This window comes from Varroa jacobsoni, unplaced genomic scaffold (genome assembly GCF_002532875.2).
Source record: "Varroa jacobsoni isolate VJ856 unplaced genomic scaffold, vjacob_1.0 scaffold_1401, whole genome shotgun sequence".
NCBI lineage: Eukaryota > Metazoa > Arthropoda > Arachnida > Mesostigmata > Varroidae > Varroa > Varroa jacobsoni.
Window position 1 is genome coordinate 40,107 of NW_019214303.1, and position 12,187 is coordinate 52,293.

At 35.6% G+C, this 12,187-nt stretch overlaps 1 protein-coding gene and 1 long non-coding RNA gene across 3 annotated transcripts; one reads left to right on the forward strand and one right to left on the reverse strand.

Annotated features, from left to right (window-relative positions):
• Positions 1-203: 203 nt before the first annotated feature.
• Positions 204-1,804, reverse strand: LOC147752216 (uncharacterized). The gene is made up of 2 exons (XR_015314664.1): positions 1,365-1,804; positions 204-874 (listed from the first exon to the last, which is right to left on the reverse strand). It is a non-coding gene; the product is annotated as an uncharacterized LOC147752216 (long non-coding RNA).
• Positions 1,805-4,013: 2,209 nt separating this feature from the next.
• On the forward strand, positions 4,014-10,455 carry Dph5 (diphthine methyl ester synthase). 2 transcript variants are annotated; one of them, XM_022849384.2, is made up of 7 exons: positions 4,014-4,034; positions 6,780-6,915; positions 7,322-7,382; positions 7,570-7,691; positions 7,919-8,090; positions 9,353-9,505; positions 10,060-10,455. In XM_022849384.2, exons 2-7 carry the CDS (start codon positions 6,781-6,783, stop codon positions 10,293-10,295), a joined length of 879 nt encoding a protein of 292 aa, XP_022705119.1. In that variant the 5' UTR covers positions 4,014-4,034; position 6,780; the 3' UTR covers positions 10,296-10,455. The 2 variants fall into 2 exon arrangements, with proteins under 2 accessions (XP_022705119.1, XP_022705118.1); XM_022849383.2 differs by lacking the exon at positions 4,014-4,034 and adding an exon at positions 5,315-5,499.
• Positions 10,456-12,187: the final 1,732 nt, after the last annotated feature.

Below are 12,187 nucleotides of genomic sequence, written 5' to 3' on the forward strand. Positions count from 1 at the left end.
TAACTGAAAGTAACTTCATTGCATAGGTTTTCTTTGTTGCAATTGCTGTTGCGATTGTTGCTGTTACACATTTTTAAATGCCTTTCACTTGAGTAGTGGTCACACATACGGGTATGCGCATTATCTTCCTTAGGCAGGCGTTGAGCTTTTATGTTACTTTGAATGGCGTCTACCAGCAGCTTCTTTGAAGTCGCGTTTGACTCTTTAAAACTGAGTTAAAAAAAAACTAAGAATAAAAAGATCTTTGTAGCAGTATGTGACACATGAATTTCTAGTCCATGAAAATGTTAACCAAAAGATAACACAGCGTCACTCATTCTGTTATATATTACTTTCAATGAAGTGTTTTCTAAAATGATGTTAATAATAAAGCCTGACCAGTTGTTTGTTTCTATATCATACCCTTTACTTGTTTCCTTCTGAAGTAGTAACAGAAGAGAATAATATGATGTTTACAAAAAAGATACCCGGCTTACGCTCTCATCACTAGCATACATTTAGAATGTTTTAACAAAATGTTCTAAAAGCAATCATCAGCAAGCGTTTATTTTGATAATTCTGTATCTCTCTACCGACATGTAGAAGTAACTAGACTCTTCCGTGCTTTGTGACTCTCTTTTCCGAAAGAGGTTGTAAGTTGTCATGAAGTGCGCGGAGTAAAGTTTCTCCACGTTTCGATTTCCTAGATCATCGTATCTTGTCTTTTATTACTAGCTTCATCTTGTATAAAACATTAATTTCAGTTTACCAGTAAATGTTATGGCAGACGAATTAAGATGGTGTAAAATTTTTAATTAAGTTAATGATAAGGAATTTACTTACTTCTAATTCTATTCCGCCATTTTGCCATTTGACAAACAAGCGTAAATTTTAACTAGAAAGTCAGAAAAAACACATAATTTGTACTTCATGTAGTCATTTTCCGTATGTTTTTCCGTAAAAAGTTCACAAAGTCCCTTTACAATCTGGTACATTAGGGTTATGTTTCGGTCTTTGTACAATGGATACAAGTTGACTGAGGCCACTATTTTTATAGCATCCATATTTCAACTAAAGAATTGCGCGCAGCCCTAGTGAACACTCGAACAATGAGAAATAAGTTTAAAAAATCTGACTGGCATTTTCGGTCAACACGAGAAGAAAAATGCTCACGAACTCCAACTGGGTTCTAACTGCATACCCCTGTTCTGATTCACCGTTCTTCGCTTTCTAACCACTATCAGCAATAAGCAGGAAATAGCTATTTTCAGCAATGTACGGAACAACATTATAAGTTATGAATTACAGTAATGAAATTACAACTCGTTCAATAGTCTGAATTGGATCTAAGCTTGAAAATCTTGTAAAACAAAACATTCGCTCACCACGAAATTACTCCATGATTCACACGTTTGATCGAGTTTAAAAAACTGAGTAGTTCCACGACCACTGATATTAGCTGTTGGAATATTGAGCTGGCATTTGTTTCTCTATCACCGTAGAGCACCTTACACACTGCTGTTTAAATGTTGCAAAATAAGGACCTTTACTTTAATAATAATTTATATGAGTCGGAACTGTGCGTAAATATTAGTAGACTTTGAAATTTTGAGTGTTACTGAGGTTACGTAGTTAAATCACGATATCCGCAAATATCATCGGGGCTTTCTATGCAATTCTATTGACAAAGTGCGACGATTTGAAATGTGAATTTGTTCTCGGGGCTGCTCATTTGTGAAGTCAGAAAAATGTGCATAGCAACGAGAATGCTGTTGAACTGATTGTCCCGCCCAGCGCCTGCCGACTTGATACCTAACCGTCTTGCCTTAACTTGCTGCGACTATAGAGTGTTTTCTAAAAGTTTGGCGTCATAGCCATGATGTGAATAACCTCAGAATTGGTAGTGCTTTAGAGGGAGCCAAATAGAGTGAACCGGACTGCGTGCTAATTACATGCTGCGTATGCGTGTTACTGAACACGCATTGCTTTCTTTGTTGTACATACGCACATTCTACGGGCTAAATATATTCGATCATATAGCTATGGCTATACACGTATGGTGCCCATTCTCCCTTCTTTTCTTTGTGCATCTTAAGTACGAAAACACGCAGTTTTTGCTCGCTATATACGTACGTTACTGAAAAGCAGAACTCTTTATTAACAACGGGAAAAGAGTAATAGTTGGTGTATGTGAGGTTGTGAGCAATGACACGATAAGCTAATCAGACAGCGAGCTAGGCTCAATAGCATGAATTGCTCTAATGATACCGATGGATGCAAGTTAAAGCTTGCAAGTAACTCAGTCGTATCCAAAGTCCAGTTAATGAAATGAATTCAGTAGTTCTTCGGTATCAACATCTTCCTTGTACTCTGTGTGATATTATCTCCTTGTTTTACAAGATTTCCGACACGATAAAACTAGATTACTAAATTTTGCTAATTTTCACTTTGTACACCTGCGTTAAACCACCAAACGCCACCGATTAGTACTAGGTGAAGTCTATGGGTGATATTCTGAGCCAATAAGGTTGTACCATATGGTGTCTACAACATTCTTATGAAATTTTTTAATGACGGTACTAGAAGGTATATATATCGTGTACTGCCGTTAAATACAAACGATCTAATATTGAAAAGAATCGACTCCCACGTTCAAAAGCCCTACATTGAGAAGAAAGCTTCCACCATTATATTGATAAGCGCGCCGACAAACCAGCTGCTAATCTTAAAATAAACGTTGCTATATGAATATCAATTTAGTAAACAGACAATTTCCATAAGGTTATATTTAGAACCATCAAAATGTGTCTAATTTTCTTTTTTACATACCACTACATAGGATGTCTAATAGTAAAGGAAAGTGGGTCTTTCATTAAAGACGAGAAAAGAGAAGAGCTATATGTTTGTTGATTAGTACAAAAAAAAACATATTTAGCTGATTCCTATATCATCGTTCATGCCTGAAAATTTTTGTTGCTATAATTAAGAAAAATCATAATATTATAGTCAAATGTATATCTGTTCTCTGTCAATGCTAGCATCATGTAAATTTACAACGAAAAAAATTCAAATTTTGTTTTTGCCGTAGGTCATAGGTGAACGATCCGATATCTACAACTATACAATTCAAAACTCACACCGACCGATTTATTCCACTACTTAAACATCGGAAAAATTTAGCAAGTATCGACCTCGAACTTGATATTGATAATCAATGAAACCATTTTTTATGATGTTTTCAACAACAGAATAACCTCATTAAAAATATTCGAAATCTAGGAAACAATCTTGCCACGTCGCTTATAACTGCGCAGGTGGCCTTACATCTAAGTTTTAAATCTCAACAAAAATCCTGTACTTGCCGAAGTATGCAAGTTTTTCGTTTAAAATTAACTTGAAAGAGTCCTCACTTGATGACTTTCTAAAAAATCTTTCCAATTTCGAACTATATAAAATGTTGCCGGCATTAATTAAAAAGAAATGTTGATAGTTAGTGTCGTACGAATTTTTCATTGATGGTTGTGCAGTCACTTAAATGTATTTCCAAGGAAGTGTCGCTTGAATGCCTTCGCCCTAAGAGATCAAAATCTTTCGGGAATATCTCTTCGGATCTTGAAAATTACAACGTACTAACCGGCAATGTGTTGCCAACACCAATTATTTTTTCCAAAAGTCTTCTTTCCGCTCTATCTTTAGTATCGATCCAAGCTGGCTTCCAATGACTCACTTCATTTCCAAGAGAACATGGATGAAAGCCAATTTAGCAAGCCAGAAAAGACAACCTGCTTACAGAGATGCTGCCCTATGAATTACGAGTCTCAAAAGTGATTTCTTAGGTGCAAATACGCGTCATATTTGTAAAAGGTTGCTTTAAAAAAGTGAAACGTGAAACATAAAGAAAAAGATTTTCGACGATGGAGGAAATAATTCCCGTTCTATAGAGGCTTGAACCCAACTGATCAACAGCCTGCCTTAATTTGAGCTTTGACAATATCCTCGTGTTGGCTAACAGAACTCAGCCTCTATCCACCTCGGATCCCGCAGTAAAACTCGAGGTATTGTAATGTTCCTCCAGGTAATTACGCCGAGTTCGAGCAAGGCACAAAGCATGCGTTATTCATATACTACAAAATATGCACTTGTTAACTGTATATTATTACTATTTCTTATTCAATCGACGTTAAGCATAGTTTTCAGATGATTTTTAGGGCGGAAAAGTCACAATCTATCTGTCACAAACAAAGCAGAATATTTCCTTTGTTTCAAACCTTGCTACAAATACTTCTTCAGTGAAGTCAGTTAATGGTCAGTAGCTGTCTATATAAAAAGCCTTAATCCTCTACTGTACAGACATCATTAAAGATTTTCTGTTAATTATTATATTATATTAACATTAAAGATCTAAAAAGAATTTTCCCACTTACTGTTAGGGAAGTTCGCAAAACATGAGAACCTTTTCGATACAAAAGCATCAATTGTATCGTGTATCGTATGTCCAACAGTAAGACTTAATAGTAAGAATTACATGTGATTTGTATTTAAGTATTATTTCTTTTTTTTTTCTCTTTTTCATTAATAGTTATACATTTTTATCAGTGACTATTGGAGTTCTAACACTTCCCATAATGGTAAGGAATAAAAATAATTTTATAATGATAAATTATGACAATAATAAATGAATTCTATAATGATGATGAAAATAATGATATAGCTGATGTTTAAAAGCAGCTTGCAATTTTTGCTCACAATTTTACAATAGTCGAAAAATGCGAAAAATAAAAACTCAATTTTCATTCAAATACGTATTTAAGCTACTGTGTTATGTGCAAAAAAATTTCATAGACGTTTAGTTACAGCTTCTTGCACAATTAATAAGTTCTCGTGTATTTTTACTGATAGGGTACAGTTCAGTAGAACGAGATAGGATTAGGATATCTTTTATAGTCAAATTAATGGTGTCAAATTTTTTTGCTCAAATTTAGGACTGTTACCGAAATAAAAGCTGAGATGAAATACGTCTGTATTAGTAATATTATCTTCTTGATGGGAGAAAAACATTTTAATGCTCTACCGTCGCGTTAATTATGTAAAAGCTATTTATAATTCGACGATTTTATTTAACTGGCCATTTAAAGACCCAATACAATGGTAACAAGTGAGTCTGTCTGCAGCGTCACTTGCTACGCTTTAAATACCATTAGCCAATATTTAACGTCTAATTTATAGATACAAAAAAACAATATTTGGTTAACTGGGAAGTATACCCCTACAGCACGTCAGCGGCATCACTGGGGCAGATAGCGCGTTTACCAATATTGTTTACAAACAGAAAGTCTAATGCCTTAAATTATGGACAAGAAGCGCAGATGACAGCATCACTCAGCTTCTCGATGTGGCACTAGCCAGAATATATCAATTTAGTGAACAGAGTACTGTGCGTAGTTTTCAACGTAGAACGAAAAATATTATAGTAAACTCGACGGAGTCAATAAAAATCTTTCGTATTTCCTCGATTGTCAGGTAATCACTTTTATTATTATTGAGGTGTCGATCGAAGTGTTACTTTATCACAGCCAGCCGCTTTTCTTTAAGCTGCCGGATTATATTTTTTCAACATTAATTGTTAAGCACTAGTGCCATTTTTATACTACTTTGTTCAATCGGTATTTTACTCACCACTACAAAAAATGACACTGTTCTCCGTTTACTAGAGTTTATTTCTTACTAGAAATTACTAGAGTTATTATGCACTTTTATTTCTGGTCGGTTAAAGCTACTACTATTTCTGTCGATTGGGGGTTTGCAAAGTTATTTTTTGCTGCTTCGAAGATATTGTTATTCATTTTTTTACCGAAACGACACTACTGTGGAAAACTGCATAATATTGAATATTATTCTTGATAATTTCTACGTAGTGCTTTAGCTCAGAGCGTATAGGGCAAAATTATCTACCTCCATACCTACACAAAGGCAGAATTGTCTTCTTTTGGAGGAAAATGGGGTGTCAATAGTAATGTTATTTTTACCCGGTGAAGAGATTAATATTAATTTCATGCACAAACTTAGGTATAGTAAAATGGATATGTAAGCTGGATGCTATGAACTCTAGGATTCTGTTTATCTCTGTGCCTTTAAAGTATGAATGATTCTAACCATACTCCACAACAAGGCTAGGACCAGCCATACTGAGACGCATTTAAAAATAATGCTTCAAAATATACCGTTACCTTAAACAAGAAATGGCTTCAAAGCGTTTCAGTTTGGCTGCCACACAGCCGGCACTCGAAGTTGGCTGGTATTATAAAAAACATGAATTTTGTAAGCGATGTTTTCGTTACTTTAGTACAATTTACTGCAGAATGCCGTTTTTGCGGTTTTCAAACTCGCACGAGATTATTAGGTATATTTTTTTTTAAAGAGAATACCAAATAGAATCCAAACAACAGGTTTGAAGAAAATTAGGTTTATGCTAAAAAGACTACTGGACTATAAGCTTTAGCTCTCCTGAACTTCGTTACCAGATATCGAACAGAGGCGGTCATTCCCAAGGTCTGTAGTAGAACAACATCCAGTTCTCATAGACTTAAAGTCTATGATAATGTCAAGACAAAGGGTTTCATAGATACATCTGCTTTCACGACGGTCACTTATCAGATACGATTGTACAACGTTTACAAGAGTTCTACAAAATATATGATTCGAATGACGCATTATAAGTTGCGAACAAATACCCGCTAACGACACGTGCAAAAACTAAATAATTTCGAAAAACACAAACCTATCCTCTCCTTCTTCTGCAGGATGCTCTTTTTGATAGGGCTGGGGTTTGGTGACTGCAAAGATATCACCGTAAGGGGCCTAGAAGCAGTTCGCCAAAGCAGCAAAGTCTACCTCGAAGCATACACATCCATCCTTACGGTCGGTGCTGAGGAGCTGGTCAGTTTATTTGCATTTTCATTTATTTATATTTATACTAAACGTACCTAAAGTCATAATTAGCTAGCAGCGGGGTTTCACTTATTTATACTACAAGAAAAATAATGGAGATCTTCGGAATTATGTTAAGTAGTCACAATTCTAAACCCTTCCAAATTACGTGTTTTGAGTTCTTCATCACAGGAAATTGCCACTCCACAGCAGTTTTCATTATTTTAGATGGTTCTTTTGTGTTTTTCTTTTACACAGGGTCTTGTAAGCTGAGTTGCTATGCGAATATAGACGTTAGAAATATTTATTATAATCCAATAAATCATTCAGTTAGGTTTCCACAAAAGTACAACAAAGTAAAACCGAGGCGTTCAGATTATTTTTTAACGTAACGTTGATAACTTCTCATTTTCAGGAAAAATACTATGGAAAGTCAATTATACAGGCAGATCGATCGTTTGTCGAACAAAAGTGTGGTATGTTTTTATATCTATAATAAACTTAGTACGGCGTAAATATAGATGTTTATAGCGGCTCATCAAACGACTAGAAACGAGACATCAAGATGCTTGTCAAATCATGAAAAATATGGGTAATTGTGACCCACACGGGATATACTTGCTGGAGAACTGCTTGTTAAGATATATTTGCTTGTTTTCTTAGATTCAATGTTGCAACAAGCTCTCATAGAAGATGTTAGTTTTCTAGTTGTTGGCGATCCACTCGCAGCGACAACACATTCTGATCTTATTCTGCGCGCCAGGAAAATGGGAGTCAAGACTCAGGTGAGTTTATCATGGATATTCCTGGGGAAAGTCTGAAATAGTTTAATTTAAACCATTTAGATTCAATTTCGCAATCAGCCGCACAAACTCCAAGAATTTAATACAAAAGATATTAACAATTAACTTCCGATGAATTGAGTTATATCTGTTTGATTGCCGATGACGTGTTTTACTATGAGTGTACCTGGTTTATTACAGTCTACGAATAAATCATATTACCACTTCAGGTTATTCATAATGCGTCAATCATGAATGCGGTGGGATGTTGTGGTCTGCAACTCTATTCCTTTGGAGAGACCGTTTCCATTGTACTCTGGCAAGACAATTGGAAACCGACTAGTTATTATGATAAGATCGCTTCGAATCGCCGTGCCGGGCTGCATACACTGTGTTTGCTTGGTAAGAACATACGTGTAAATATAAGGAAAAGACTTCGCATCATTTTCAGGTTTAGGTCCTCTAAATTCGTACACTCGTAAATCTACACACTAAATATCACCACAATATATTAGAAAAATGCATAATTTATATGTGGGAACGTATCGACTGAATTCAGAAGTTTTTTTTTACGTTCAACTTCCGTTTTTGAAAAGGTAGTTTTAAAGAGCAAAGGATCCGAATACCCACAGTCATGGTTATCCCTAATATTTGCTTGAATCTCATCTATGGCTGCAAAGTAGTATCCGAAAAAAGATGAAAAGCCAGAACTTTTGCCTTATAATAGTGTAAATATTAAGATAGAGACATTTGATTAAATATGTCGGGTGTAGAAGTCCTCGGTAGTCAGCCAACTTGTAACTCGAAAGCTGCCGAAATGTGATTGAACTCTATTACCTGGTCTACTTGTTGGGACCGTATAGCACCTTGGTGCTTGCGTATGGAAACCGATCACACCTCCTGTCGAAAGGGCCGCAGTATTAGTGAAATATCAGATGAAACCATATCGCATAAATCTGAGATTGAGTGCGTTTTGAACGCAACTGTTGTCATTCAGCGTGTATAGAAGTAGGCCGTACCTTTCAAGATGAATACATTATTCTATTTTTAAAATGCAAATACAACGTATTTGTATTCTCTATACTAACTTCACCAAAAAATATCACGTCACAGTTAAAAGAGGTACCGTTTCCCAAGCAAGATTACTATATTACGGGATAATAGTGCTTACAAGTTAAACGTATTTCCAAGAAATTTAATTAATTTTGGTTGAGAGTTCTATTCCATTGTCAATTTTGTTTTATTCCCGGTGGATATACTCGAATGAAGAAAAATTCTATTTTTTAGATTTTATAGGGCGATATATAAGGCTAATACATATATCAGAAGCATGGACTCCAGTATGTTGTGCGGTAACAGTGTGGTCATAAAATGATTTTGGATAAAGTTCGCCGAAGACAATGAATAACCCCACTTCTCGTAAATACTTCTTGGGAAATCGGGCTGCTTCAAATACGTATTAGAAATAAGCATTTTTATAACGTTATAGGCACATTTCTAGCATTTCTGCACTAATTTTGATGTGAAGGTCGGTGACTGGCTGTAAAATTCTTAGGCTTTTTACTTCATCGAAGAAGCGGAGTGTACATATTCTAAATTACGAACGGCGTAAATGAAATTAGTAATGTACCACCGACTATGGTTTAACGAGTCACATTTGACAGATATAAAAATTAAGGAGCAGTCGTGGGAGAACCTAGCGCGAGCCCGTGACATTTTTGAACCACCGCGCTTTATGAGAGTCTATGAGGCAGCACAACAGCTTATAGATATCCTGGATATCCGCTCAGCCGAAGGCGCCACGGCGGACAGTTTAGGTGAGCTTTTGGTTTAAAACTATGTACAGGTATGCTCGTAGTACAAAATATTTAAAAAACTGTGTGTAATTCCGCGTGGTCAATATGGTACTCTTTATTATTATTATTATTATTACTAAAGCTAACCTTTAACAACCAGGGCAAAAGGTTCGCTACGTAGCAAGTCTTAGGCATGCATATCGATACATCATTGCCAAGTTTTTCCAATTTGGTTTCGGAAATTAGTCTTCATATTTAATGCCTATTGCAGTATTTTGCGGCCCTCGATTAGATAAGTTCTAAATTATCAGGCCAAAATTATGATTCTAGTTTTGCTGTGTATTTTCTAAAGGGCAGGTTAAAGTTAGCGTGCTCATATCATTACGTACGGATTTTTTTACTTTACAACTGGGGCTATCGACTTTTGACATGAGATTAGCTCATAGTGTTACATTCCGTAGAGCCTCATTTTTAAACTCATTCAAATAACCTGTCGATATGACGCAGCCTTAGTGTGCCATTATGTAAAGAGATCACAATAACTCATCGTTTCTGCAATTATTTTAATGTTTCAGCGTATTCAGCTAATAGTTTGGCAGTTGGTTTGGCAAGGGTAGGAACGGATTCTCAACAAATAGCTGCAGGGAGCTTGAGACAATTGGCTGATAGCGAATTGACGTTAGGCAAGCCACTACATTCTCTTGTGTTGCCCTCCGAGAAGCTTCATCCATTGGAATGGGACATGCTTGAGATTTATGCTATTGACGAAAACTGGTTTTCTGAAAACAAGAGCAGATACGTCAAGGACTGACTGTGGGCAGTCAGTGAAGACACTGGAAGACACTAGTGACCTTGACGACAACTACTGCAAGTAGCAGTGGGCCTAATATCATCACGATGACCGTTACATGCTAGTACTTTATTGTAATGCAAAAGGCTGCAATAAATTTTCTGTTACGGTTCTATCAAAATTGTTTTGAATCTCGTATCCCACATGCCGATTGTTTAAAAGACTATTCTATTATTGTGATTTTTTGTAATTAGTACCAGGCCATTAGGAGCCACACCAGGCTCTATCTAAAAACGTATCGACAAATAAAGCTACGCTGGATGTTCTTCATCCGATTCTTTCAAGCAATGGGGTCGGAGGGAAAAACAAATAGAACTTTCGCAGTGCAAAAAAAAATAGAAGTTTTATGTCTTCAGATGTTTCAAGGGTCATGCATTTAAACTGTAATTCGTAAATGTCAAAGGCGTGATATTCTTTTTGGACTTTCAATTTTCTTTGAAGTCTTGGGAAGGTAACTGTGTGTGCGCATATACTTTCAATATGAATACAGTGTTAAAGATAAATATCTTCATATTATGCTGTCTTCGCTGTTCGGAGGTATTATTACGCTTTAAAAGAAAAAAGATTATCTGGCGTATCAAAGATTAATTTAAATTTCCTTAATTGCATGATAGATCGTGTCAACAGCTGCTGTCGACGGTGAGTCGTGCTTATCTTGTATGGTATGCATTTAATTTAGGTTTGAATCATAAACACATCGGTATTGATCGTTGGGTTATATTAGTGAGTAGAATACCGTGACGATGCCGTATCAAGTGGAGGGCGATTTTACAGAAAAAAGGCAATTCAGCTTTTATAAAATTAGGCGTCGTTAAATGGTAGGCCCATAAGATTTTCCAATTATTTGAACTTGGCGAGAGGTTGTATATCTTCAGACTATCTCAAAAACGTCTCTTCACAACTTTCATTTTGATTTAAGAAGAAACAACAGCATATCTGGGGAGAATGTGGTTTACGTCAGAATGCAAAAAAAAAATCGATCATGTAATAACAAAAAAAATCATGTAGATTGTTTAATTCACTAATTTTTTTTACAATCTGAACCATTCTAAGCTGTTAACTATTAGTACGGAAAAATCCAAACGCTAGACACGGTTCTTTCCATCTGCTAATTATTAGTTTTTAAGAAAACACGTAACCCATCCCAATTCTAATTCATTGCGTTCATGCAAGGTCAGCCTGTACTTCTTATCTTCGATTGAATTTATTCTCCACTAAACTGCACTACACTACACAAGACTACATAGGTTGAATACACCTTGTATAATCGGGAAACATCAAAACGTATAGAACGCTATTTTACATGTCATTTATGAAATGTTTCTCAGATAGGATTAAACATCGTAAATAATCTTAACGCTGTACAACCTTTGCTATAGAGTTCATCTCCTACAACAACCTTTTCTTTTCAAAATTTGACGCTGAAGTATAGACATTTTCATGAACTTTACGGAACTGGTGAAATATACCGCAGGAGATAACGATTCACGTTGCTATGTTTTTACCATTGAAAAGCGTGTGTAGTATTCAAGCGAACTAAGTTTTTTTTTTGTAAATTCAGCACTGATTTAATATAAAAACGTTCTTCTTCTTCTATAAAACTCTTCTTACTATAGTACTATCACCAATTATTACTTCGTCAATCCGAACCCGAAGCGCCCACTGAATAAACATTCGCTTTCAAGTTGTCAAAATACAACTGTACACTTTGTATATAATGTAGATATATACCGTTTTTATAGATAATGTTATTTTAATGTCGAGCAGATTGCAGCAGATGCAGCAAAAAAGATTGTCGAGCAGATGTAAAAATGTAATTTAAAAGTCACTGTGTGAATATGACAATGATAGCT